Genomic DNA, 27,812 nt, shown 5'->3' with positions numbered 1-27,812 from the left:
AAAGCAGAACAATTTTAACTGATTCCTCAGAGGTGATATATTGTCATGTAAAGCACGATTCTACCATTTTTTTTATTTGAAGATCAAATATTTTATTTCTTAGAAATAAAATCGGAAAAAAAAGTATCTTCAACAACAGAAGCTCCATCAATTAACCAATTCCATAGTAATATGCAAATGTGCAGATACATAATTGGACTAACAGGTTTCTGTGAAGCTAACTGTTAGAGAAACAGTACTGAAATCATAATGCATTTTTCAAAATAACTTTGTTGAATACTTCAGTTCAGATGCATTTGGTTAATTGCTAAAATCAGTATGTAGATTAAATCTAAGGAATTTCACTTTGTGTTTGAGATGTGCTATTTGTTTCATTTTAATGATCTGTTCAGTTATAGGAATATCAGATCAGAAAAACTGTACCCTCATCGATACTATAATTTCAAGTCATTTTTACTTTGAAGAGAGTAGAAATTGAAAGAATAGTAAAATGTGAGAAATGTTTTAGGTTACCAAGGGGTGTTTTAGGATAATGAAAGTTTGCTAAGCGTATCTTTGCTCTATTATATAATCAACAGATTTTTCTAAGACTGTTTCAAAAATAACTCAGTAAATATAAGCACAAGTTTTTGTAACTTAAAAAAAAATCTTGCCTAAAAATCTAGTAAGAAGATGAGGTAATATCTTTAAACTTAGAGCCTAGAAATAAAGCTTATATTCAGCTAAACTACAATTTAATTGCAAAGGCAAAATATCAGTATTCTCAGAAAAAACACATTTTTCTGAAATCTTCTCCAGAAAAATGTTACTCTAAGACAAAGTAACAGCCTATGTGAAAGTAAGGCTGTGTAATGTTTTACTGTTCATTAAATAACTAATAAATACATATAGCTATAAGAACATTCAATGCAAATCCCAGATTGTCCCAATACGGCTGGAGGTAGAATGAGGGAAAAATCAAGATTTTATAATTCTTCTTGTCACCCCAAAGCAATGACACAGTTATTGATCAGCTTCAGATTAGCAGTTGGTCTTAATATGTTAGGAGTAAATCCCTATAAAATAAAAATAGTTTAACCTTCAAACTAATAGTATAAAATTAAAATTATAAAAGAAGAAAAAAGCACAAATAATTCCAAAGAGAAAACTATTTGAAACATAGATTTAAATAAGTTTTTTCATGACAATGGACATCAGCTCAAGTATATTTTGGCCACCTCAATTATAAGACATTTAAAATCATTTCATCTTAATTAATTCATTTTAACTACTAACTGAGGGTATGTTTCATAATATACATAATGGATTAGTATATATGCATATACACACATATCTGTACATACACAAACTAGGTGCAACTTACAACATTTTGCTGTTAGGATATGTGAACAAGTAAGCTTGTTGTTTAGGATGAAAGCCAACTTTCTCTCCTTAGCATTCAGTGACCACCCGTAACCTGGCCCAGTCTCCATTTCCAGCTTCATCATTCTCTCTCCCTCCCATTAAAACCTTAATTCTAACTGTGCTGCTTCCCTTAGCCATCTCATCCTTACCCCTGCATTAATATCATCCCCTGGAACAACTTCCTCACACTGGACCCTTTCCTGCTTTCCTGAGTCACATCAAGATTTGCCTCCCACAGGAAGCCCTCCCAGCTGATTTCAGTCCCTCTCTACACTGATTTGATATACGGCATTCTTAGCTTTTAATCAGTTGATTATCTTGCCATGTGTCCAAACTTTGATCTCCCAACTAGACAATAAGTTCCCAGGAGTATGGAGAAACTAAAGCTAATCCTTCCTCTCTATGCCTTCCCATAGGGAAGGGTTTACACCAGTGGTTCTCAATCTTGAGGCCCAGAAATCAGGATTTTAAAAAGATTCCCAGGTGATTCTAATGTGCAGCCAAAGTTGAGAACCACTGGTTTACACAATAGAATTTTAAACAAATAACAGCTGTGGACAGTTTATTTGCCCTGAAGATGTAATGAATCTCGTTCTTCACTTTTCCCACTTCAGTATTGCGGACTACACCCTAGAGAAATGAGGCTTTAAGGTAAAACATGGATCTAAGAGTTTAGAGACTTGGAGACCACATTATGAGTTACACTCTACAGCTATAAAAGTCCCCTGGGCATCATTTTTCTTATCTATAAAGGGCAGCAATAAAGATTAACACATACAATTGTGAAGATTAAATGAGGAAAATAATATAACAAGGATGCTTAATGGGTATTTGTTGTCATTCTATGCTTATGTCCAAAGAGCCATCTTTCATCAAAAATCAAAGTAAGTAGACTGATGAACAGGGACAGATCCAAAGACAGAGAAACAGCGATCAGACTATCAATTCCCAGAGGGAAAGTAGGGGAGGGTGGGGGTAAGGGGAAGAGATCAACCAAAGGATTTGTATGCATGGATATAAGCCAAACCAATGGACATGGACAACAGGGGAATGAGAGCATGAATGGGGGTTAATGGGGGGATGAGGACACATTTGTAATACCTTAACCCAGTGGTCGGCAAACTCATTATTCAACAGAGCCAAATATCAACAGTACAATGATTGAAATTTCTTTTGAGAGCCAAATTTTTTTTAACTTAAACTATATAGGTAGGTACATTGTTATTAACTTAATTAGGGTACTCCTAAAGCTCAGGAAGAGCCACACTCAAGGGGCCAAAGAGCCACATGTGGCTCGCGAGCCGCAGTTTGCCAACCACGGCCTTAACCAATAAAGAAATTAAAGATTAAAAAAATCAAAGTAAGCCGAAACCGGTTTGGCTCAGTGGATAGAGCTTCAGCCTGCGGACTGAAAGGTCCCAGGTTCGATTCCGGTCAAGGGCATGTACCTGGGTTGCGGGCAATCCCCAGTGGGGGATGTGCAGGAGGCGGCTGATCGATGTTTCTCTCTCATCGATGTTTCTGACTCTCTATCTCTCTCCCTTCCTCTCTGTAAAAAATCAATAAAATATATTAAAAAAAAATCAAAGTAAGAGTGGTTTTCACGTTCAAAATTTCCAAGAGAATGAAGAACCATTCTAACTGGCAGATGTCCAAATGACTCAAATGGTTCCAGACCAAAGGTCCCTATGTCACTATGAAAAGTAAGTCGTAAGTCTCTTACTTTCCCAATTAGTCCCCCTTTTATATTCCAACAAGAAAAGTTTAGGGGCTCCATTCAATTCTATAATCTTTTGTTGAGCAACTACAAAGGGTAAAAAGCATTGGTTTGCCACCCTACACACACACACACACACACACACACCAGGCAACCAACACTCTCTCCTCTGTATCTTCACAAATTGCAACCCCCTGCTTAGACAAGAGTACGGGCCTCCTCTGGGGGGGGGGGGTGTCCAGGTCTTCTCCTTTTCCTCCAGCAGTATCCAATGGGAATGCCATCCCAGCCCAGAACACCCACTCCAAACTTCAAAGGCAGGTCTAAGTAGGTGGGCAAGAAGAAACCTTGCAAGGAAGAGGAGAATTACAGCAGGCTTTTCTAGATTGTCAGATTCCAGTCTGAGAACTCTCCCCAGGGAAGATGGTGTTCCATGGTTGGAAAACAGTACTGAAAAAAAAAAAAGCATCTGGCCTTGGTTTAAGCCACACCAGAAGGATGCTCAGCTTGGAAGTAACCAACCAGGTCTCCTGTATGCTGCTCAATTCTCACCAACTGAGCAGAAGCCCAAAGGTATCACATTGCAAATTCATTTAAGCCTATCTCTTTCATTTGCCCTCCCTTGATCTGAAAAACTGCGGTGATTGCACAGATTGGGGCAAAATGCAGTCACCAGAAGTAATTGCCTTCTTTGTTCTGTGGCTTCTCTTCATTGGACATGTGTGTATTCATTAGTCCTAGAGATTATTTAGCAACCTGAGACTGATCAGGCTGGGTGATCCATGTCATAGGCCTTCTTGACACCAAACTCAAGAAAGAGAAAAAACACAACAGCCACAATCTGTCTTCTGGAACTGCAGTCACTCCCTTCCCCAGAGCCAACATGCAGCCCCCCTTATCTTGCAGAAACTGGCCCTCCATGCTAGCACTTGCAGTCAACTCATGGCCAGAGCGCTATTTTCCTGATGATATTAATGTAGGAATGTGGAATGACATCCTTCCTGTCCTGCCACACATCAGTCACCCACTAAGCCTCTGAAAATTCATAGTTTCCAGGTCTCAGCAAGGGTCCTGAGATGACTTAGTGATTTGCAAAGGTGACCATAGATGGTAGATATTCAAAGAACTTAACATTGCCAAAGGAACACAAAAAATAAAATTCTCATAGGACAAGTAACTCCAAGATTTTTAAAAAAGAATTAGTTAAATGCATGAAAGAGAGGAATAAGCAAATACAGTGGGAGCTAAGATAGTTCCTGTAAGTAGGTAACATATGTCTCTGAGACTCTTGGAAACCAGGGCAAAAATTGAAACCAATGGGTGTTCCAAGAAAAGAAGAGGAATGCCAGTGCTTCAAAAGAAATGTCTAAACTGGTAACAAATAATGATACATTTTCCATTAAGTGACATGCTACATAGGTCTCCTGACACCAATTTCTTTTAGAAAATGCTGACCAGGTTTTTATGTGCATGTTTTATTAAGGAACTTGCATAGCAAGTAGAGAGGTTAATAGCAAAATCCATTTCAGTTCAAATGATTTTGGAAGGGATTAAGCTGATATGGTCTAAGAATGATGTCTGACAGTAATCAGATATAATATAAGGGAAGAATTATAACCACACTGAGTGCTATGGAATAAGGGATATTTGAGATGCTAGATAATTAAGGGTCTGGAAAGGGGAACTGTAATATCAGGGGGAAATCAACAACTAGGCCCCGGAAGCACTGCCACAAGTGGATGTGTCAGAGTTTTCAGGGGAATTTGGAAGACAAGCATATCGTGGAGTGGATCCAGGAGCAGGGCAGGTGTAGAAGTCTAGGGAAGGCTGTTGCCTCTTTGTGCTAATGCATTTGTGAGTTTGCAGCCAACAGGCCAGTGGTAAGCCTGGAGTTGCTGTTGGTCATACCCCACCTCTGCATCTGTCTTTTGCTGCATCTGACCACCATAACCTTCAGAGTCTATTAGCCATGGCTTTGGTTTAACCTATCCACATCTCTTACAAAGTTCTCTTTGGGCCAACTCAAAGCTGGAATCATAGAGAAGGGGATTCTGGGAAATAGCATACCTGTTTAGCCAAGTGGACCTTGAATAAGGATCACCCAGGACCATTCTGAATATTAAGCAAATTGAGCTGTGTGAAGTGTGCCTAATACAGTGCCTAACACATAGTACATCTTTCAAAATATTAGTTCCTTTCAATATCTGAGACAGACAAAACAACAGGTCTCAAAATGATAGATCCCGAGCTTGTGATTAAAAATCCCATGTCTTCCCAATCCAGCTCTGCTCCCTTTCCATCTGTCAGATGCTAGAACCTATTACTTTCTGAGGCCTTTCCTGATTTCAACACAATGGAGGCAGATCTTATGCAGGGGTTTAGTGCTAATGCCAGAAAGCAATATAAGGTTGAAATCACCCTTAATTACCATTTATATGGTTCAGCATTAGGAAATATGTTGGCCAAACTTTAGAATCAATGATATACAAATCATAGATGTTTTTAAACTCTTGGATTATACACCGTTCTGTCTGACACTCAAACTGAGACGGAGGAAACAGCAGATAGAACTTCCTTGGCTCACACTCACTCTGGGACACAGTGGTCTTATCAGCCTAATTTCCTCCTCATTGTTGCAATTTGTTCTGGGTTCTTTTTCCAACCTCACACCCGTTCATTCTAATCCAAGTAGAAGTTTTCAAAAGTCACTACAGTGCTCCCATAGATATTATATGTCATGTTTTAAACTTAAGATCTTTAATATCAGAGCTGCAAAGCTTCTCAAAACTGCCAGGTGGATAAACTTTTCTCACAGATTGTACATTTAATATTTTCCTGAGAAATGACAATTTTTCTCTTTAAGAATTATCAGATTGAAGAAATTGTAAAAAAAAAAAAAGACCTGTTTATTCTCCTTGGTTAGTGTTGTTGGATGTAACAATGGCATAATAAAGTGAAACTGAAGATTTAAATTGGGATTTCTTCCAAAAACACAAAAATATGTTTTGTTGTATAAGCTAATTTATTCTCTCCCTATCCTTTAAAAAAGTTTTTGGCATTTTATTACATAGAGTAATCCTTTTTTTTTTTCAGCCTAAGGCAAAATATTGGAAGAAACAGAAAAAATGGAGTCCTATATTTATGTACAGATATTTGAAGTATTTCCATCCTGTAGTCTTAAAGTTATTTTTTTATGTGGCCTCTTATTTTAAAACTGCTTCTCAGAGTTCTCACATTTGCTCCTAGGTCTTTATGGTAAATTGTTTTAGCATGGTAATATGTTCAGATCAATTGCTGGCGGCAGTAATGCTAGCATCAATCATGTACAAATGTGTAATAACTGGGAGACAAATGGCACTACCCCCTCCTTCTTTTATCCTGGTACAGTTTGCTCTTCTGGAAGATGCCTTTAGTACAAACTAATTTCCAGGGAGGTCTGAAGGCACACCAGTTAAGCATTAAGAATCCTTTCAGCTTACCTGGTCCTCAGAGAGGGGAAATACGCAGTATCATGGATTCTTCCAGAACCCTGGACAGAGACAGCTACTTGAATGCTATGGAGGGCTCTGAGTGCTGTCACCCAGCAGGGTCCTATAACCTTCATTCTACCTCCTTAAGCCCTCCCTCAGATCTCTCTCTCTCTCTCTCTCTCTCTCTCTCTCTCCTCACATATTGCTGAATATATTGTCCTGAAGGCATTTCACGCATATGCTAGAGTGTTAGGCAACAGTGAATTACCTACTCATGTTTGTCTAATTTATTGAATCGTGAGTGGTTTTGAGTGAGAAAACCATGTTGTTAGAATACCATGTTAGAATGTTAGAATACCATGTTGTTTACATTCTGAATTCTGGTTATTTGGTCCTGCCAACTTTTGCCCAAAATCCTTATTTTCCCATTTTATCCATTCCTCCTAATGTAGTTTTGATTAATATTATTCCACTTACCCCAACATATTACACATTTTGTGGTTTTACTTTTTTTTTTTTTTGGACAATGTTTTTACCCTGCTGGTCTCCCCCAGAAGGCTAAAATTTGTTTTGGTTATATTAATCACAAATGCTGTGTTTAAATATGTAATAAGTTGAATGTAAATGTATTCTATGTCCTGAAAGTATATAGCATAATTTATATTTTACATAAGTAAGATGTTGGCCACGATGCCAGAAAGAAAAAGATGATATATGCAGATGGAGTAATTGAGGAGAGTTTATTAAGGAACCGTTCATGAATGTATCAAAAGGTCAAGCAAATGCAATGAATATATATCCAGCCCCTGGGACTTGCAACATATGGGAGCCTGAAGAGGCTAGGGAAGGGAGTGGTTAATGGAATCTGAAGATGAGGTTGTATGGAGAGGGCTGCCCAACTGAAGTTGTGTGTGTCATTTAGGAAAAGTATGACATCAATATATGGTGACCCAACAGAGAGGAATACTGAAAATTAAAAACCTTGAGTTAATTCTCCTAACACACTCTCCATTTGAAAACAAAAATCCCTATAGTTGACTGAATCCAATGGGAAGCTGTAAAGCAATCTCATTGATGTGGCCCATAAAAGTCAACTACCCAGGGCACAGCACACATTACAGAAGAACAGAGATCTAAATGGGAAAACAGAAATAACCAAACCGATAAAATATTCATAGTTGATATCCACAACATAAGACAAAGCAGTGTTGAAAATTACAAAGATATTGGGCCGGACCGGTTTGGCTCAGTGGATAAAGCGTCGTCGGCCTGCGGACTCAGGGGTCCCAGGTTCGATTCCCGTCAGGGGCATATACCTTGGTTGCAGGCACATCCCCACTAGGGGGCGTGCAGGAGGCAGCTGATTGATCTCTCTCGTCGATGTTTCTGGCTCTCTATCCCTCTCCCTTCTTCTCTGTGAAAAATCAATAAAATATATTTTTTAAAAAAAGAAAATTACAAAGATATTGGGAACTTGGATTGTATTATAGAACCTAATTTATCCATATTCACCGTCTTGTACTTATAACAAGTAACTTAACCTCAGGGTTCTCTTGCACAGATATTTTGTTCACTCTTTTGAGTGTCAAAGTCCATTTTCTTCATGGGATTTCTCACTCAAAACCACTCACGATTCAATAAATTAGACAAACATGAGTAGGTAATTCACTGTTGCCTAACACTCTAGCATATGCGTGAAATGCCTTCAGGACAATATATTCAGCAATATGTGAACAACTTGCTTCATGTTCTACCAAAACATTTTCCTTGATTCAGTCAATGATTTTGCTTTTAAAATTCTCCTTGATTAAGGTTGAACATAACCCTGAAAACCTGAAAACAGCCACAGTGCTGTGATTTTTGACAAATCACCTCTGCTAAAAGACACAAGCTCATGCTCCTTATTTATTCATCTGTTCTTGCCAAGGGAACTTGCCAGCTTCTCCTGGTGCATGTCTCCTGGGAAAGATGAGAGAAGAGAAATAATAAGGGCACCTTGAAGAAACAATGGAATTATACGTAGACGACTGTGGGCAATGCTGAAAGTTGAGATGATTTTGCCATCTCATGTGGAACTAAGAACAAGAGCCCTCCTTTCCCTGCTAGTGGGGGGAAAATAATGGAGACTTTTTCTAGCATAGATCTTTTCAACGGTTTATATTTATTGCCATTTGAATCCTGGCATTTACATACTGCAACATGGTAAGTGAGTAACTGATTTCCCCTCATAAATACTGAAACCATGATTTGACTTTGCCACCTCTGTACTCTAATAGGCCAAGTCAGCCTATCATTGACAAGTCACCAGATATGAGTTTGTGACATGTTGATGCTATTGGCTAAGAGCGAACATTGCCTGTGGGCCCATACAAATGTAATGGTTCTTCTTAACATGCCAAATAAATAACCAGTGCATCAAATATTCTCTCTGCCCAACACTTAGAGGCTATGCACCAGACCATTGACATCTTAGCTTTATTTTATTTATTTTTAAAGACTTTAAATTTTATTTTTCAATTACAGTTAACAGTCAATATTATTTTGTATTAGTTTCTGGTATACAGCAAAGTGTTTAGAAAATTATATACTTTATCAAGTGTTCCCTCTGATATTTCCAGTACCCACCTGGGACCATACACAATTATCACAATATTATTGACTATATCTCTATACTGTACTCTACATTATTTTAATCAACACCTGAAATGTAGCTATGCTTCAAAATTGTGTCTCACCTTAATGCATCTCATCTTTGCTTAACAGGAATTGTAATAGACATTTTTTTAAATCCACCTAATATCCTTGCCCCTTTCTCTGGGGAACAGCCCCCTGTTTTCCTTTGTCTAATAAAAACTTCTGTATTTTCAGTCCATGCAGTTCAGGTCATGTATCAGCTCCAGGAGGAAGCACAACACACAGGTCTAGACAGTAGCTGATTCCAATCCTCTGGACTCTATATTAGGGAAGAATTGGTCACATGCCACAATCCAAGTTAATAAACTGCTATTTCAAAATTTTATTTAAAAAACAAGGGAAAAAACCCCTTTGCTCTGAGATTAAGCCAACAAAGATGATAACAGATCCAAAAATGAAGATAGCAAAAGCTCAGGATTCAGCCATACCTGAATCTGTATGTACTTGTGGACTCTTCAAGGATATAAAACAAGAAATTTTCTTCATTGTTTAAGTCAGTTAGAGCTGTAGGTCTATCACTTGTTACAAAGAGAAGAAGAAGAAGAAGAAGAAGAAGAAGAAGAAGAAGAAGAAGAAGAAGAAGGAGGAGGAGGAGGAGGAGGAGGAGGAGGAGGAGGAGGAGGAGGAGGAGGACGAGGAGGAGGAGGAGGACGAGGAGGAGGAGGAGGACGAGGAGGAGGAGGAGGACGAGGAGGAGGAAGGAAGGAGAATTCTGATTAATATAAGTGGGAAACTACAATATGAAATGTGTTTATAAGTCTAAAGATCACATAACTAAATTCGACTATATTTTCTCAATTCTGGGCTTCATATATTTTATTATGGTTTAGTCTGAGCTAATCCATTTTGAGGCATGATCAGCTTTACTTCTGTCACCTTCACATTGAATATTGCCATTCAAGCATATTGAGACACCAGCAATGCTTACTTGGCTATTTTGAAAAAAATGTCCAAAAGGACACACACCCTAATTCTTTTATTTTTTAATCCTTGTCCAAGGATAGGATTAAAAATATATGTTTTATTGATTTTTTTAAGAGAGAGAGGAATATAAAATACATGAATCAGGGATTTGGGTAAGGATTCCAGCAATCTGGGCAGTTCAGTCCCTGTTACATCTGGGGGAAGGGGAAGAGAATGGCAAGTACTAACTTTAGCTAATTAAGATCATGGCCAAATCTTTTATCACACCCCCCACCCACCCTACCCGCTGCAAAAAAAAAAAAAAAAAGAAAAAGAAAAGAAAAAAAAGCTGCATCTTACAATGTTTATATGAGAAATTATTCATTTTTTAAAGGATTATGACTATTTTTTTAACACTGTGATCTATATGCTTATGAACTGGGTACCACTAGCATAAATGAATGCATCATGGAGTGCATTAATACAAATTAATTATACTGTGATTAGATCTTATATGAATTACAATCTCCTGACTGTAGAATTTTAAAGGAGGAAATAAATCTATAAAGGCCACTAGGTATGGTTTTGAGTAGCTAGTCTTAAAAATATGCTTCTATTGTATACTTTTTGGTCTACTCTCTCTAGTATCATAGAAGATAAAATGAAATGGATATTGTACAATCAATTGTTCTAAAGGTAAGCTATGCCATGCTTCTTTTTTTAAACAAATGCTCTAATTTTATTTTATTTTTTATTGTTGGCTCTATTACCGATGTCCCCTATTTTCCCCCTCTTTATCCACCTCTACCCAAACCCCACCCTCTCCCCCAGCCTTCACCACACTGCTGTCTGTGTCCATGGACTATGAATATATGATTTTTGGATAATCTCTTCACCTTCTTTTATCCAGACCCTCCCATCCTCTCCCCTCTGACATTCGTCAGTCTCTTCCATGTATCTAAAACCATGAAAGGATAAAATATTTTTAGGGGAAAAAAAGGAATATCTAATTGCACAGGCAAAAATTTATAGCTGTTTTCCCAGCATGTTAAATAACATTATGCACCATTTTTCTACTTCTGTAAGGTCATCCAAATCAATACTAAATAGTATGTATATACCCAAAGAATTTAGGTATAAGCAGGACTTTCCTAGAATTGGGTATTTCATTGCAATGGCAGAGTTAGCCTTAAAAAACTAGTATATACATTTTAATATTTGAACTTCTATTTTACACATAACATTTTTATCTTCCTAAAGTCCAGTTTATATTTGCCAACAAGCCATGTACTTTTTTCTCTCTGAATTATTTCTACATTGTAGGTAGTTTGAGAAGAAAAAACAACAATATCTCCCTGTTAAAGATAATTTTAATAACCATTCAAAAAGTGAACTGAATAATTATTGTACTTGTTTTAAAAAGCATGAAAAAGTAAAGGGAAATAATGCAAAGTAGAAAATTCATGAATAGGTAATCACTTTCGATAGACAATAAGCAATGTTCTAATAAGCGTTGAGAAATAACTAATTAACTTTCCAGGTGAGTAAACATTTTGTATTCTTGAAGACCTAAAAGGAATCTAACAATAGTGAATAGCAATATGTTCCCAATTTTCAAAAGAAGATTAAAAGAACCCTGGTCCTCATTGTTTAGCTACAAAAAAAATTAATTTTTATTGTCCTAGAATATAAGAAAATAACAAATAGCTTTTGTTTATAAAGAGTCACTTAGTCTGAATAAATTTGATGGGTTGTTGATGAAGTTATAAAATGAATACAACACAAAGTACTCTGGATTCAATGCCTCGATGGTAATTAAACACTTGATAAAGCCCATGATCCTCTCACTATTTTAATTTAAGATGGCTTACATAACAAAAGTCAGCTAAGACTTTGCAACTAAAGGAAAAACAGAGATAAAAGCTATAAATTGGTAAAAGCTATAGGAATTGGAGGCAGGGCCAAGTGAATCCCAATGATTTAGGAGTGGGCATATACCAAGCTACTAACTAAAATTTTGTTAGGACCTAAATTTTAAGTTAAAGCAATTATGAGATTGTATATAAATGCCACAGGGAAATGAGGTGAGATCTTGGGAAATAATAACTATCTGGAGAAAATTTTTTAAAACTTGACCAATGTTGATTTCAAAACTGGGGCGAAACCTATAAAGTGGAAACGATTCTTCAGAAAGCCTGAATCTGAGCTGAGATGGAAGGGACAGGTAGGGCAGGGTCATTAGGAAGAATCTACTTGAAAGGGTTAGTAATACAATATGATAGCAGAGAATTCTGGAGCCCAATGAAATTATTATTACTGCATTTAAAGTGCTCAGAATGGATGTGACAGAAAGGGCAAAGCCTAAACTGATTTGTAATAAGGATGTATTTTAAGTCATACCTTCTGCTGTGCATGGTTTATTTCCCTTCAGATTACACCTCACCCAATTGAACAGAAGTCAACAGAAACATAAAATCTTTTGATTTTATGATCTCATGATCCAAGGAAGACTCAAAGTTCCAGCAGCTAGGACTACTTCTAGCTTTCTCCCTCCTCCTCAAGTGATGGGTTTTCCTTGATCTAAAGCTTCCTGGGCCAAAAGTTATCTCTGGAAGTACATCTCAGTGGGACGATCCCAAACATGCCTTAAGTAGTTTGGGTTCTTTTAATAACATGTAAGTCTGTTGATTTATAGTTATGAAGTCATAAACTGGAAATTTCCTGGTCTTTGCAGGATAGTGACTTCAAAGAGACTCTAGGGATATGTGGTACCTCTGAACTGAAACCAAATACCCATATTTTCTCTACAGATCAACAGTATCCTAAATAGTAAGAACCTCAACATGCTGATGGCTTTCATGCCTGGTACTGAGCATCAGCCAGTTATTTTTGTTTAAAAAGTATTATTATTGTCAGTATTACAGATGTCCCCCATTTCTCCCTCCACCCAACTCCTGCCAGCCAGTTATTCTTTCCTCAAATTCATAAAGTTAGTAAATATAAAATTCTATGGGGGAGATTATGTAAAAATAAATGTCTGTTAGCCATCATATCTTATTTTAAAAGTATGTCTGCCCTCAACATTTTACAAGCTATTGATGATAGTTTTCTACATTGCAGTTTGTACTTTCCCATATCTTTGAAACATAGGGGTTTGAACCTGAAGGGTATCTAATCAAACTGTCTCCTCTTAAAATATAAGGAGATAGAGGCTTTGAGAGATGCAATGGTTTGGACCAAGTGACTGCAGTAGTTTCTGTCAACTGAATTCCATTTCAGTCCTTGAAACATTCTACCACCTTCTCTCTTCTTTTCACCTTATTGCTAAAAAATTACTATATTGGGGGGGGGAGCTTAGAATAAAAACAATGATGTGTATGCACATGGATGTGTATTTGTATTTCAAAAAACAATGAATCTATACGTTTCCTTTACATGCTTACTACATTGTTATGCATTAGATATGTAGCATTTGCATCACAAAAATTCTATTTTTATATGCTATGCTTCTCTGACAATATTATGATGAACTATCTTCTGTGTAAACCACTAAAAATGGCTTAATCACCAATCCAGGCTTTATTTAACTTGTACTCCATTTTACATGGTTTTAATTATTAAAATGCAGATTCATAAGATTCAACATTTACTAGCACTTTATCTTAGGAATTTATTTAGGAAACGTGGTATTATTCTGTGGTGTCATAAAAATAATAAATATCTCTGAATAGATGGTAATTTCATGTTCATTTTCAGAGAGATTGAGCTACATTAGCAGTGCTATTTCACAAAACCCATAATCTTCTAAATTGACTTATTTGTTGCTCTTCAGGATTTATTTTTCTAAAGACTTAGATTTCTATCTGTTTCTGCTTTTGAAATAGCTCTTCATGATTGTGAATCCAACTAATGTAATTTTCACATTTGTTGCCATTTTTCTCAAATGACAATACAGGGCAGTAAAAACTATTTGGAAGTTCTTCATACCACCCTTGTACCTTGATCCAAATATGGGTAAAATATAAGGAAATGGGAAATAGGAAGAGTTGAAGGTCTCTGTGTAAGAAAACATTGTGTTAAAATCAAACATGTACTGTGAGGGGTAGGCTGTGAAGTAAGATTGGGTAATTAAAAAAAAATCTCATCAGAAATGAGCTTCTGAGCAGTAAGGAACTGAGAAACTGAGAGTAGCTCTGTTCCCTTTTATCAATACTTTTGTAGAAACGTTGTCACTACTCTGGCCCCTTTCATCTTTAGTCTATATCCTAGTACTTTCTGAGCACCTCACTTAGCTTTTCTTAAACTAATTCAAGTACCTAATAATAATAATCATGATAATGATTTCTTATATTTTAATCAAAATATTCAGTAATGCCTACATTTTTATTTGGCAGTGCTTGGAAGGCCTCTAAGGAAGCCAACTATCTCCACAATGAGATCTACTCTGAAGATAGTGTGTCCCATAGCATTAAATGTATAATCATTTTTAGCAATAGTAAAGTTGTTTTTTCCAGTAGGTTCTGCCTTTATGCTAAAATAAAAAGAAGAAAACCTGTAAAGATAGATAGATAGATAGATAGATAGATAGATAGATAGATAGATAGATTAGACAGACAGACAGATAGATATGTGTGTGTGCCTGTGTGTGAAATGTGTCAATATAATGTGTGTGTGTGTGTGTGTGTGTGTGTGTGTGTGTGTGTTAAATCTCTAGGGAAAGGGTCTCTTACCTCTTTCTTATCCAAGTAAGGCAGAATTTTGAAGTTTGGAGCTAACTGATCATCCATATGAACGTACATACTCTGTAACTCAACAATATTTGAGTTGCTTTAAAACAATTGCTCTCATGTTGCAGACATCGTATTTCTACTTCTTCTGGGGCACGAAGAAGTTGGTTGTAAGCAGTTAGTAGAGTGTGAGTGCATGTGTTTTAACTGAATAACTTAGCTGACCCCCTGCCAGGATGACTGAATTAGCCAACTGGCAGCTTAACTGGAGGACACTCCACTGGGGTCTTGGCCCAGTTCCTGGGAATGGTGGCTACACCCTCCCAGAAATGCACTCTCTCTGTCCTTGGGCAACCAATGCCCTCAAATCTGAGAATGCATTTCCCGTGCATTTCCATCCCAGCCCTGGCTCTCTTGAAGGCATCTCTGCAGAGCAGCTCAAGACTCCAGGGGGAGTCTCCTCTAATTACAATTGCTGGGCGGGGGGGGGGGGGGGGGGAGCGGGGGGGGGGCGGGGAAGCTTTATCTCCTGCTAGGCTTCCCAGCTGCTTAGTTCCGGATCAGCCTGGAGCCTACCAAGTAAATAAATAAGTAAATAAATAAATAGTTCATTCCTGCACTCCTGCCCCCATAAGATACCTCAAGAAGGCGGCTTTCCCCAATCCTCTCCCAGTGCTAGGAAGGGGAGCAAAGGTGTTATCCCAAAGTACCAGGAGGAGGGTTACTGTTTGCTTTGTTATTTAGAGGAGAGGCTAGTATGCAGTGTAGGGGGGTGGCGGGGGGGTGGGGGTGCACAGGGAAATAAGTAGGGGAGAGGAATAGGCAAAGGCCGGTGCCCTGGCTCCCCTCGGAGCCTCAGAGAGCGGCACACATCGTAATTCCCTTTCTAGAGCCTTACAGATTTCCACAAACAATGACATCACTGGGGCGCTTCAGACCAGATTACAGCTGGGGGTATTTTCCTGGGAGCAAGGCGGGCGGGGCGGAGAGATGGAGGAGCTCTCCGGGGTGCTGAAAGGGGCGGGGGCGCGGGCTCTGGTAGGTGCCCCTAGCTGGCGCTGGCGGAGGCAGACTGCCGAGCTGGGGGCGGACTGGGGAGGGCCCGGGGTGGCCCAGGGCAGGGCTCACTGCTTCTCTGGTTCTCATTGGCTGCTGGCGGGCGCACGTCACTCAGACTGGTGCTCTCCTCCCGCCCCTGGGGAATTGGAGCTGAGGAGGAGCTGAAAATGCAGATTTAGCATCAAGCACAGACATACACTCGCTCTTTCTCTCAGATACACACAGCTCCTCACATTCGCACCTCTGCCAGCGAGTCGGGCCGCCTGACTACACAGCTTCCCAGCCAGCCAGATGCTAGAGATCACACATTAATTTGCGGCTTTCCAAGCCCCTCATCAGTCTCTTTTTCTACACAAAGATTCCTTTAAAAAACAAACAAACTACATCTACATATATTTCTTATTTGCACCTTTCTTCTGGGTCCCCTGCTCCGCCAGCCTGTGCGCCTCCTAGCACCACTTTTCACCCCCAAAGAAAGATGAAAGGTGGCTGTGCCTCCCAGTGGAAGGCGGCCGCCGGGCTTCTCCTCTGTGTCATGGTTTTTGCATCGGCCAAGAGACCGGTCTTCACGAATAATTTCCTTGTGGAGTTGCATAAAGGAGGAGAGGAAGAAGCTCGCCAAGTTGCAGCAGAACACGGCTTTGGAGTCCGAAAGGTAAGATCTCCCTTGCATTTCGCTTGTTGTTTCAAAACGGGGACACAGTCCTGCGTAATCTCATTGCAGAATTCGCAAGTTTTCTCTCTCCTGCGATGCAGACATTCTGCCATCGGCTCTTTAACACGATATTGCCTCCAGCGATCTATCCCATGTTATGTAATTAAAACGTCCTTCAAGTGTACTAGTAAGGTCATAAAAACAATGTATTGTTCTTCGGGCGAAAATAGGATGACACCTTTCAAACAATGCCCTGCGCCCGGGCTGCTGTCCGAGGTACCAAGTTCTCAAGGCTGCTTGGGGATGGAGGGAGGGCTGAGGTGCTGAACATCCTGGCTTGGCGTTGGCTGCCTTGCTAGGGACGTATCTATCTATTCCCACTCCCATCCCCAGAGAAAGAGTAGTTTCTGACAGGCAGGGCTAGACGCTTGGGCATTGAGATTTATCTCCGCGCTTTTCAGACCCCGCGCCAGGAGGACTTCCCTCCCGGTGACTTGGGCCCCTGCTCTTTCCCAGGGAAAGCAGCTCCCCCGGCTCCAGGAGACTTGGAAACCTGAACTGGTTTTTCTTTCCAAAATTTGGGCTGAACTTCTCGAGCTCGCCCCAGCCCACCCCAGACGCGGACTCCTTGTTAGCTCTCAAATTCACGAGGCAGATCTGCAGGAGCTAGAAAGACAGATTCTGAGGGGGAGTGCTCCGCGGAGAAGTGCAGGTGGCTCTCCTGGTGTGTGGGCGGCCAGCGTGGCTTTCCCAGGAGGACGCGGGGATCCCCACTCCAAGAAGTTGGCAGAGTGCAACCGTTTGGGCACCGGGATGAGGCTTCCTGTCTGGAATGCCTGGGGACTCCTTTGGAGAGTCCGAGGTTCCCATTCTGGGAGGGCGAGGGGGAGGAGAGCGCTAGGTGGGGACCTACTCACTCTTCCTGCGAAATGTCCAGGCAGGGATCTCACGTGTCCTTAAGGAACCTGACACGAGGTGGGCTAAAGTGAGGGTGCCAGGAGAAACCGGGGCGAGGGGAATCGTGGAGGACGTAGGATGCGATTTGGCAACCAGAGAGCCTGGTGGAATCTGTGTGTTTCTGTCAGGGCCCCATCTCCTTGCCCCTGATCCCAGGAGAGAGGCTTGAGAGGAGCGGGGTGGAAGCTCTCCTTAGCTGCTTTAGCCTCTCAAGGGCAGCGCGAACTGGAACTCCTGGCGGTCCCTCAGCCCTGACTTTCCACGCCTCCCGCCTTCCTCCCAGCCTCCCGAGGGCTCCCGCACTTGCTGCGGGCTCCCCCGCCTCCCTGGGGCGTTGGCAGCCACGATTGGTACCCAAGGTGGGTTGGACAGCGCGTTTGCCAGAGGTCTGGGCGGAGGCGCCCGGTCCGCCAGCGGCGCGTGGGCGGGTCTCGCAGAGGGAACTTGTTGCTCCGGGGAAGCGTAGGAGGAGCAGGGGCGAGACAGCCCAGCGGAGCGAGCGGTCCGCCCGCTGAGGTTCTGGCCCAGGGCCTGTGGGCTGTTTCAAGAGTGGCGCCAGCAAAATAAGCAAGCAGACCCTCTCCTTCCTGCCCACCTTCCTGACCAAACTTGGCAAGATATAGGACCCAGGCGCCATACATACAACAGTCATTATTATTAGCTGACAGTTATAGGGCACCTTTATGTGCCGGAGTTTTTATATCCTTATTTGCTATTCTCAACCACTCTTAGGAAACTACTATTATTATGGAGCCGATGGTACTGATAAGGAAATGGACTAAATAAGGCCCGAGATAAAAACAACCATGGATTTAAACCCAGATCTTTCAGAGGTGAACTCGTGCTCTTTAAACCTAGTTCATACCAAACCAAGCTCAGGGCTCTGCGGGTATGTGGGCTTCGGGGTATGCTGAAAAGGATTGTGGCATCGGGCTCTTTAGTTGTTGAGCGTAAAGGACTGCAGCTGATGCAGAAATAGCCTTGCTCTCTCCCCTTACCCTGCACCATTTCATAGAGTAAGCAGGCATTGCCATCTCCTCTTTTGAAAATATGCCCCTGGGATCTCATCTTAGAAACGTAATCAAATCTACGTGTAGCTGACATTAATAATGTTAACTTATTAATTGTCCAAGAGGATTACTTTTTCTGTATAGAGGCAAACAACTTCATGAGGGATTACAGTTTTGATGATGGAATTTGAGCAAGAAGGTGTAGAGACAATCTCAACATAAATGAGTCTGGATCACGTCAATACACTTACCTTAAAATCTCAGGCAACTTGCCGAAACCGGTTTGGCTCAGTGGATAGAGCGTCGGCCTGTGGACTGAAGGGTCCCGGGTTCGATTCCGGTCAAGGGCACGTACCTGGGTTGCAGGCACATCCCCAGTGGGAGATGTGCAGGAGGCAGCTGATCGATGTTTCTCTCTCATCGATGTTTCTAACTATCTCTCTCCCTTCCTCTCTGTAAAAAATCAATAGGATATATTAAAAAAAAGAAATCTCAGGCAACTCATTCTTTGGGTGAAATCAGATACCTAAGTCTCTTTCTCCCCCATTCTTTCTTGGAGAGGAGCCCACTGGTTTTGCAGCACAGCCTCAAACCTGCAATTGCCATCTAGGAGAAATGGGCTTTTGCCTTGCTATTTCTTTCCTTACCGCTTCCTAACTGCTCAGAAGTAAGATTGCTTATCCAAATTATTTTTGCTCTGATTCATATTTAAGTAAAAGATACTTCTGTCTGATGAATCTTTGCAGGATGCTACACCTGTCTAGAATAAACTCTCTCCCCCCACCCTCACCACCACCACCATCACTCCCCCACACACACACACCCCCACATACCCCCAAACCCACCCCTCCCCCCTCCCCCCCCCTTGGATCCATGTCCCACTCATCCTTTGAGACTGAGTTCCAGACCTTCCCTGACCTGATGCTACGGATTACACTGAGTTTTCCCTTCCCCAAATTCCTGTGGGACAAAAAGCAAAGCCTCTACGACATAAGCTAAGACAGCTATCACTTCTCCTCTAGACATTTCACATGTGTGAGTGAAAATGGTTGTAAGTATTGCCTTTCCACTTGAAAGGTAAATATTCAGGGATAGCTTCTGTATTTCTGGTTTTGTCGCCATTGTCAGTATATGATTGGGCTTGCCAGCCTGTATGGAAACTTCCTTAATTGTATTTATTACTCTAGGTTCCCTAAACACTGTGCTGTCTTGTTTTCATCCTGCTGAACTGCACTTTTGTCATTTGTTATTCGCTTTTTATTTAAAACCCCCCAAACCTCCTTCTCTTTTCTCTCTCTAACACTTAGTTTTCTTCCCAACTCCCACTACCCCATCTTCTCACAGACTCAGGGTCAGACAGCAAAGATTCTCAGTAATTATTTTTTCATCCAAAGAAACGCCAGCTGTGCAGACTAGAGGAACCAGCTGTTTTACTAACTTACATCACTTAACCTCACAAACCTCTGAAGTAGAAATTATTGGTATCAGCCCTAGTTCTCAGATGAAAAACTTCAAGTTTCAGGAAGTTAAATAACTGCTCATGTCTGAAAAGTGAGAAAATAAAAGCCAGATTTAAAACCAAGTTTTCTCTACCAAAAATAATTTTGTTTTCCTATGATGCTGCTTTCAGGAATCCTTTCCTGACTGCCAAGAGCTCTGCCTTTGGGGTACTACCTTTAGAGTCCTGTTATTTATTTATTTTTTTTCTCTTTACTTCTTTATTTAGCTAATACATATTTATCATTAACATACAGAGCGGGGCAAAAGTAGGTTTACAGCTATTCATATGGAAAATAATAATGTGTTTTGTGTACTCACAACTACTTTTGCCCCATTCTGTACAAACCTTTGTCATTAACTAATGTGAATGAGTATGTATTTCTTTAGGTATATCATACATCTTCCAAAAGGAGGAACAATATACAATGTCTTCTTATAGTTTTTATATTTAGCACAGTGGCCTGTATATAAGGTATTCAGTGAATATTGTTGAATATTTTGCAAGACTCTTACAAGACCATGAGCAAGCATTATATTTCCTCTCTAAAATGAAATAAAAAATGCCTTTAACTTTACCCTCTGAAAGGTTTGATGGGACTAAAGTTTTTTATTTTATCGTGGCCTCGCCCAAATATGTATGTTCATCAGAGAAGATGCATATGTCTAGGAGAGTGAATGAATTTATAATAATAAGAAAGGTGTTATTCCAAAGATTGTCTTAAAATTCTCACTACACTATTAAATTTAATTCCCTTAGGGAAAAATATTTATTAAAGCAATATGTTGTAAGTTCACCAAAAATCAAGTAACAATTAGGATAAAAATCCGAACAGTTACAATTAGCTATTTTTGCTTTGCTATGATATGTTTTGTGTTTTTAAAACATATTTTTATTGATTTCTTTCAGAGAGGAAGGGGAAGGGAGAGAGAGAAACATCAATGATGAGAGAGAGAATCATTGATCGGCTGGCTCCTGCACGCTCCACAAAGTTTAAAAAAAATTTTCTATCTAATAATACCTGTGCTCTTGGGTAATGAAATAATAAAATTTTGGTTATTTTAATTTTATTGAAGTATAATCTATTTTAGGAAAGACCACAGCTTTTCACCAACTGGGTGCTCATGTGTAACCAGCACCCGAATCAAGAAATTAAATGTTATAGGCATCCCATAAGTCCCCCTCTTGCTCACTTGGGTAGTTTTTAGTTTTAGGCTATTATAAATATTTCCTCTGTGGATACTGTGCTATAGGTATTTTGGTGAAACCATGCATGGCTTTCTGTTGGGAACATTTATAAAAATAGAAATGTTGATTCAAGGGGCATGCATACATTCCACTTTAAGAGACTGTATCAGTTTTCTATTGCTGTGTAATAAATGACTACAAAGGTAGTGGCCTAAAACCACACAAATCTGTTATTTCATAGTTTTTATAGATAAGGAATATGGCACATTTTAGTTGGGTCCTCTGTTTAAAACCACAAAGGCTGAGCCCTAACCAGTTTGGCTCAGTGGATAGAGAGTCAGCCTGAGGACTGAAAGATCCCGGGTTCGACTCCAGTCAAGGACATGTACCTTGGTTGCCGGCACATCCCCAGTGGGAGGTGTGCAGGAGGCAGCTGATCGATGTTTCTAACTTTCTATCTCTCTCCCTTCCTCTCTGTAAAAAAAAATCAATAAAATATATTTTTAAAAAATAAAATAAAACCACAGAGGCTGAAATTAAGATATTCACCATTGTGTCCTCATCTAGAGGCACAACTAAAGGAAAATCCACTTCCAAGCATATTCAGGTTTTTAGAAGAATTTAGCTCTTATAGTTGGAAACCTGGAGTCTTCATGTTCTTGCTGGTTACTGGCCCAGGTCCACTGTCAGTTCCTGGAGGTTCCTATCATGACATTGCCACATGACCCCTGTGATAGGCCTTCTCACAGTCTGACCCTTTAATCCCTTTCTTCAGGAAGGACCCATTCCCTGCTTAGGGTTAGCCTAATTAGGTCAGGCCCACCCAAGATAATTTCTCTTAATTTTTTACTAATTCAACTAAACCATATTTGGGACCTTTACTATATTTTATAAATCTCTTCATCTCTATCATATAAATAAAAGAATATAAATCACAGAAATAAAAGCCAACATACTCACAGTCTTGTCTGCACTCAAGGGGAGAGGATCGTATAAGGCATGTACACTAGGGTGTGGCTTGGGAACATCTAAGAGTTCTGCCTACCATAGACACACTGACAAACAGTTTTGCAACGTAGTTATGTCAATTCCCATTTCCACCAGCAGTGTGTGAGGGTTGTGATTGCTCCACATTCTTACCGGCATTTGATATTTTATACCTTTTTCCTTTTAGTTATTTTGATGGGTATGTACTGGTGTCTCATTGTGATTTCAACTTGCACTTTCTTGATAATCAACTGAAGCTGGATTGTCTCTTCATATGCTTATTGGTCATTTGGATATTCTTCTTTACACAGCATTTGTCCAGGTCTTTTGCCCTTAAAAGCCTTTCTAAGGATTGTCTTAATTTTTGGTTTATAGGAGCTCTTTACCTATTATGGAGAGGAATCTGTTGTCAAATATCTGTATTTTAAATATTAATTAAAGCTGACTTGAAATACAATATTATATTAATTTCAGGTATACAGCATAATAATCTAACATTTACATACCTTATCACCATGTTATGTCTAATAACCCGCCTGTCACCATAGATAGTTATTATAATACTAGAGATCTGGTGCACAAAAATCTGTGCACTTGGGGGGTATCCCTCAGCCCAGCCTGTGCCCTTTCGCAGTCTGGGACCCCTAGGGTGGTCACCTGCTGGCTTAGGCCTGCTCCCCGGGGGATTGGGCCTAAGCTGGCAATCAGACATCCCTCTGGCAGCCCAGCAGCCCTCGGGGGATGGCCACTTGCCAGCAGGGAGCAGACCTAAGCTGCAGTCGGACATCCTTAGCACTGCTGAGGAGGCAGAAGAGGCTCCCACAACCACTGCTGTACTGGCAGCCGTCAGCCTGGCTTGTGACTGAGCAGAGCTCCCCCATGTGGGAGCGCACTGACCACCAGCTCCTGCATTGAGCATCTGCCCCCTGGTGGTCAGTGTGTGTCATAGTGACCAGTCATTCCCAGTCTTTCTGCTGTTAGGGTCAGTTTGCATATTACCCTTTTACTATATAGGATAGAGGCCTGGTGCACAGTTGGGGGCCAGCTGGTTTGCCCTGAAGGGTGTCCCGGATCAGGGTGAGGGTCCCCACTGGGGTGCCTGGCCAGTCTGGGTGAGGGGCGGAGGGCCGTTTTCAGGCTGGCCGGCAACTGAAGCTCCCAGCCTCTCCTTTTTATTCTTTTTTTTTTATTATTCTGGGATTTATTTACCTTTTATAATTGAAACTTTGTTGCCGTCACTGGAGCTGAGAGCTGGCTCCTGCTCGCTGCAGTTCTGAGGCCACGGCAGGCTGAAAGCAGGTATCTGGGGTTTGTTTAGCTTCTATAATTGAAACTTTGTTGCTTTCAGAGCTTAGAGCAGGCTGTGGCAGGCGGGGAACCTTGGCTTCCTCCATCACTAGAGCAAGCAAACCTCCTGCTCGCTTTAGCTGCGTGGCTGCCAGCCGCCATCTTTGTTGGCAGTTAATTTGCATATCTTGCTGATTAGCCAATGGGAAGCATAGCGAAGGTACAGTTAATTACCCTTTTTGTCTTTTATTAGATAGGATTATTGGCTAAATTCTTTATGGATGTATATTATATCCCCATGACTCATTAATTTATAAATGGAAGGTTGCACCTCTTAAACCTTTTCATCTTTTTCACCCTTCCTCCTAACCCCTCCCCTCTGGCAACCATTAGTCTGTTCTCTGTTTTTAGGGGTCTGTTTCTGTTTTGTTTTGTTTTGTTTGTTCATTGTTTTACTTTAGATTCCACATGTAAATGAAATCATATGGTATTTGTCTTTCTCTGTCTGGCTTATTTCACTTAGCATTATAACCTGTAAGTCAATCAGTGTTGTCACTAATGACAAGACTTCATTATTTTATATGGCTAATATTCCAGAGTGTGTGTGTGTGTCATCCTCTTTATTCAGTCATCCATTCATAGACATCTGGGTGGCTTCTATATCTTGGCTATTTTAAATAATGCTGCAATGAACATAGGTGTGTCTATATCTTTTTAAAATCGTGTTTTTATTGTCTTCCAATAAATACCTAGAAGTAGAATTTCTGGGTCATCTGGTAGTTCTATGTTTAAATATAAAGAAATATTTATTTTTATAGTGGCTGCACTAGTTTACAATCCCACTAACAGTGCATGGAGGTTTCCTTCTCTCCACATCCTCACCAACACTTGTTTTTTGTTGACTTTTTTATAATAGACATTCTGGTATGTTTTTCATAGTGATATTGAGCAAATTTCATGAGTCTGTTGGCTATCTGTATGGCTTCTCTGGAGAAGTCCATTCAGGTTCTCTGCCTATTTTTTTATATATATTATATATATTTTTTATTGATTTCCGAGAGGAAGGGAGAGGGAGAAAGAGAGAGAACATCAATTATGAGAGACAGTCATTGATCAGCTGCCTCCTGCACACTCCACACCAGGGATCGAGCCTGTAACCCAGGCATGTGCCAACTGAGAATCCAACTGTGACCTAGTTCATAGGTCTATACTCAACCACTGAGCTACACTAGCCAGGTACTCTGCCTATTTTTTAATCAGATCTTTGGGGGCTTTTGAGTTACATGAGTTCTTTATATATTTTGTATATTAACCCCTTATTGAACATATTTATAAATATTTTCTCCCATTCAGTAAGTTGATGACTTCCTTCACTATGCAGCGGCTTTTTAGTTTGATGTAGCCCCATTTGTTTTTTGTTACATTCGTTGCCCTTGCTCAAGAAGACATATCCAAAAAAATATATTGTTAAGACCAATGTCAAAGAGTTTGCTTCCTATGTTTACTTCTAGGAGTTTTATGTTTTCAGGTTTTACATTTATGTTAGAACTTTAACCCATTTTAAATTTACTTTTTAATATAGCGTTGGAAAGTTGTTCCATTTTATTTTTTGTGTGTATCTGTCCAGTTTACCTAATACCATTTATTGAAGAGACTGCTTTTTCCCTGTTGTATTTTCTTGCCTCCTTTGCTATAGATTAACTGACCGTATAAGTGTGGGTTTAATTCTGCACTCTCTATTCTGTCCCATTGGTCTATGTGTCTATTTTTGTGCCAGTACCATACTGTTTTGATTACTATAGCCTTGTAGTATAGTTTAAAATCAGGAAGTGTGATACCTCCAACTTTGTTCTTATTTCTCAAGATTAAGTATTCAGGCTCTTTTCATTATAATTTTTTTAAATTATTTGTTCTAGTTCTGTGAAAAGCCATTGTATTTTGATAGAGATTGCATTGAATCTGCAGATTTCTTTGGGTATTATGGTCATTTTAACAATGTTAATCCTTTAAAACCATGAGCAAAATATATCCTTTCATTTATTTTAGACTTCTTTAATTTCTTTCATCAGTGTATTATAGATTTCATATTTTTCACCTTTTTGGTTAAGTTTATTCCTAGGTATTTTTGTTTGTTTGTTTTTTATGCAATTGTAAATGGAATTGTCTTCATAATCACTCTTTTTTCAACATTTACTGGTGTACAGAAATGGAACAAATTTCTTTACATTAAATTTGTATTCTGCAACTTTGCTGAATTCATTTATTACTTCTAATAGTTTTTTTATGTAGTCTTTAGGGTTTTCTATATATAGTATCATGTCATCAGCAAACTGACAATTTGCCTTCTTTTTTCCTCTTCAGATGCTTTTTATTTCCTTTCTCTGTCTGTCTGCTGTGGCTAAGGCTTTCAGTACTAGGTTGAATAAAGTGGTGAAATTGAGAATCCTTGTCTTGTTCTTGATCTTAAAAAAGCTGAAAGCTTTTCACCATTGAGTATGATGTTAGCTATGTGTTTTTATATATGGCCTTTGTTATGATGAGGTATGATCCCTCTATACCCATCATTCTTTCTACATCTACTAAGGTGATCTTACAATTTTTATTCTTTGTTTAATTAATGTGATGTTGATTGGTTTGCAGACATTGAACCATCTTTGCATCCTTGGGATTAATGCCACTTGACTGTGGTATATAAGCCTTTTAATGTATTACTGATTTTGGTTTGTTTCTATTTTGTTGAAAATATTTACATCTTTATTCATCAGGAATATTGTCCTGTAATTTTTTTTTAATATATTTTATTGATTTTTTTACAGAGAAGAAGGGAGAGGGACAGAGAGTTAGAAACATTGATGAGAGAGATCTATCAGCTGCCTCCTGCACACCCCCCACTGGGGATGTGCCCGCAACCAAGGTACATGCCCTTGACCGGAATCGAACCTGGGACCCTTGAGTCCGCAGGCCGACGCTCTATCCACTGAGCCAAACCGGTTCGGCTGTCCTGTAATTTTTTTAATTTCATTTTTGATAGTGTCTGGTTTTGGTATCAGAGCAATATTGGCCTCATAGAATGCCTTTGGAAGTATTTCTTCCTCTTCAATTTTTTGGTGTGGTTTGAAAGGGACAGATATTAATTTTTTTTTAATGTTTGGAAAAATTCATCTGTGAAGCCTGTACTTGGTGTTGCTGGGAGGTGTGTGTGTTTTTTTTATTACTGATTTAATTTTGCTACCAGTAATTGGTCTGTTCAGATTTTCTGTTTCTTCCTGGTTCAGTATTGGAAGATTGTGTGTTTCTAGAAATGTATCCACTTTTTTTTGTTTGTCAAATTTGTTGGCATAAAATTGTATGCTGTATCTTATGATCCTTTGTATTTCTATGGTGTTGGTTGTAACTCCTCTTTTATTTCTGTTCTATTTATTTAAGCCCTCTCTTTTTATACTTGATAAATCTGGCTAAAGTTTTGTCGATTTTGTTAATCTTTTCAAAGAATCAGCTTTTAGTTTCATTGATCTTCCCTGTTTTTTTTTTGTTTTGTTTTGTTTTTGTTCATTTTGTGTTTTTTGGTGGGTCTGTATTTCATTTATCTCTACTATTACCTTTATTATTTTCTTCTTTTTACTAACTTTGGCTTTTGTTGTTTTTCCTAGTTCCCTCAGGTGTAAAGTTAGATTGTTTATTTGGGATTTTTCTTGTTTCTTGAGGTGGTCCAATAGTGCTATAAACTTTCCTCTTATAATTGCATTTGTTGCATCCCTTAAGTTTAGGAGAGTTATGTTTCCATTTTCATTTGTTCTCTCTGATTTCTATGTTGACCCATTGGTTGTTTAGTAGTATGTTCTTTAGTCTCCATATGTTTGTGTTTTTATAGTTTTATTTTCATAGTTGATTTCTAGTTTCATACTCTTGCAATCAGAAAAGAAACTGATGTGACTTCACAGTTCTTAAACTTATCAAGACTTGTTTTGTGGCCTAATATGTGGCCTATGCTAGAGAATGTTCCATGTGCACTAGAAAAGAATATGCATGCTACAGTTTTCAGATGAAAGATTTCATATATATATTTATTAAGGCCATTGATCTAATGTCTTATTTAAGACCAATTCTTCCATATTAATTTCATGGCTAAATGATCTATTTATTTATGAATTTGGAGTATCAAAGTCCCCCACTATTATTGTATTACTGATGATTTCTACTTTTATGTCCAATAATATTTGCTTTATATATTTAGATGATCCTATCTTGGGTGCATA

The 27,812-nt window shown here is 39.4% G+C and overlaps 1 protein-coding gene across 1 annotated transcript in view; it reads left to right on the top strand.

Moving 5' to 3' along the window:
* Positions 1 to 16,126: 16,126 nt before the first annotated feature.
* PCSK2 (proprotein convertase subtilisin/kexin type 2) overlaps positions 16,127 to 27,812 on the top strand; it is a 257,323-nt gene continuing 245,637 nt past the window's right edge. The window contains exon 1 of the mRNA XM_081096978.1: positions 16,127 to 16,629. Coding sequence (XP_080953104.1) covers positions 16,453 to 16,629 — 177 coding nt within the window. The 5' untranslated portion in view covers positions 16,127 to 16,452. The remainder of the gene's footprint in view (positions 16,630 to 27,812) is intronic.

This window comes from Myotis nattereri (genome assembly GCF_964212035.1).
Source record: "Myotis nattereri genome assembly, chromosome: 8".
Classification (NCBI taxonomy): domain Eukaryota; kingdom Metazoa; phylum Chordata; class Mammalia; order Chiroptera; family Vespertilionidae; genus Myotis; species Myotis nattereri.
Note: the sequence above shows the minus strand (reverse complement) of the source record. Positions and strands in the feature narration are given on the sequence as shown.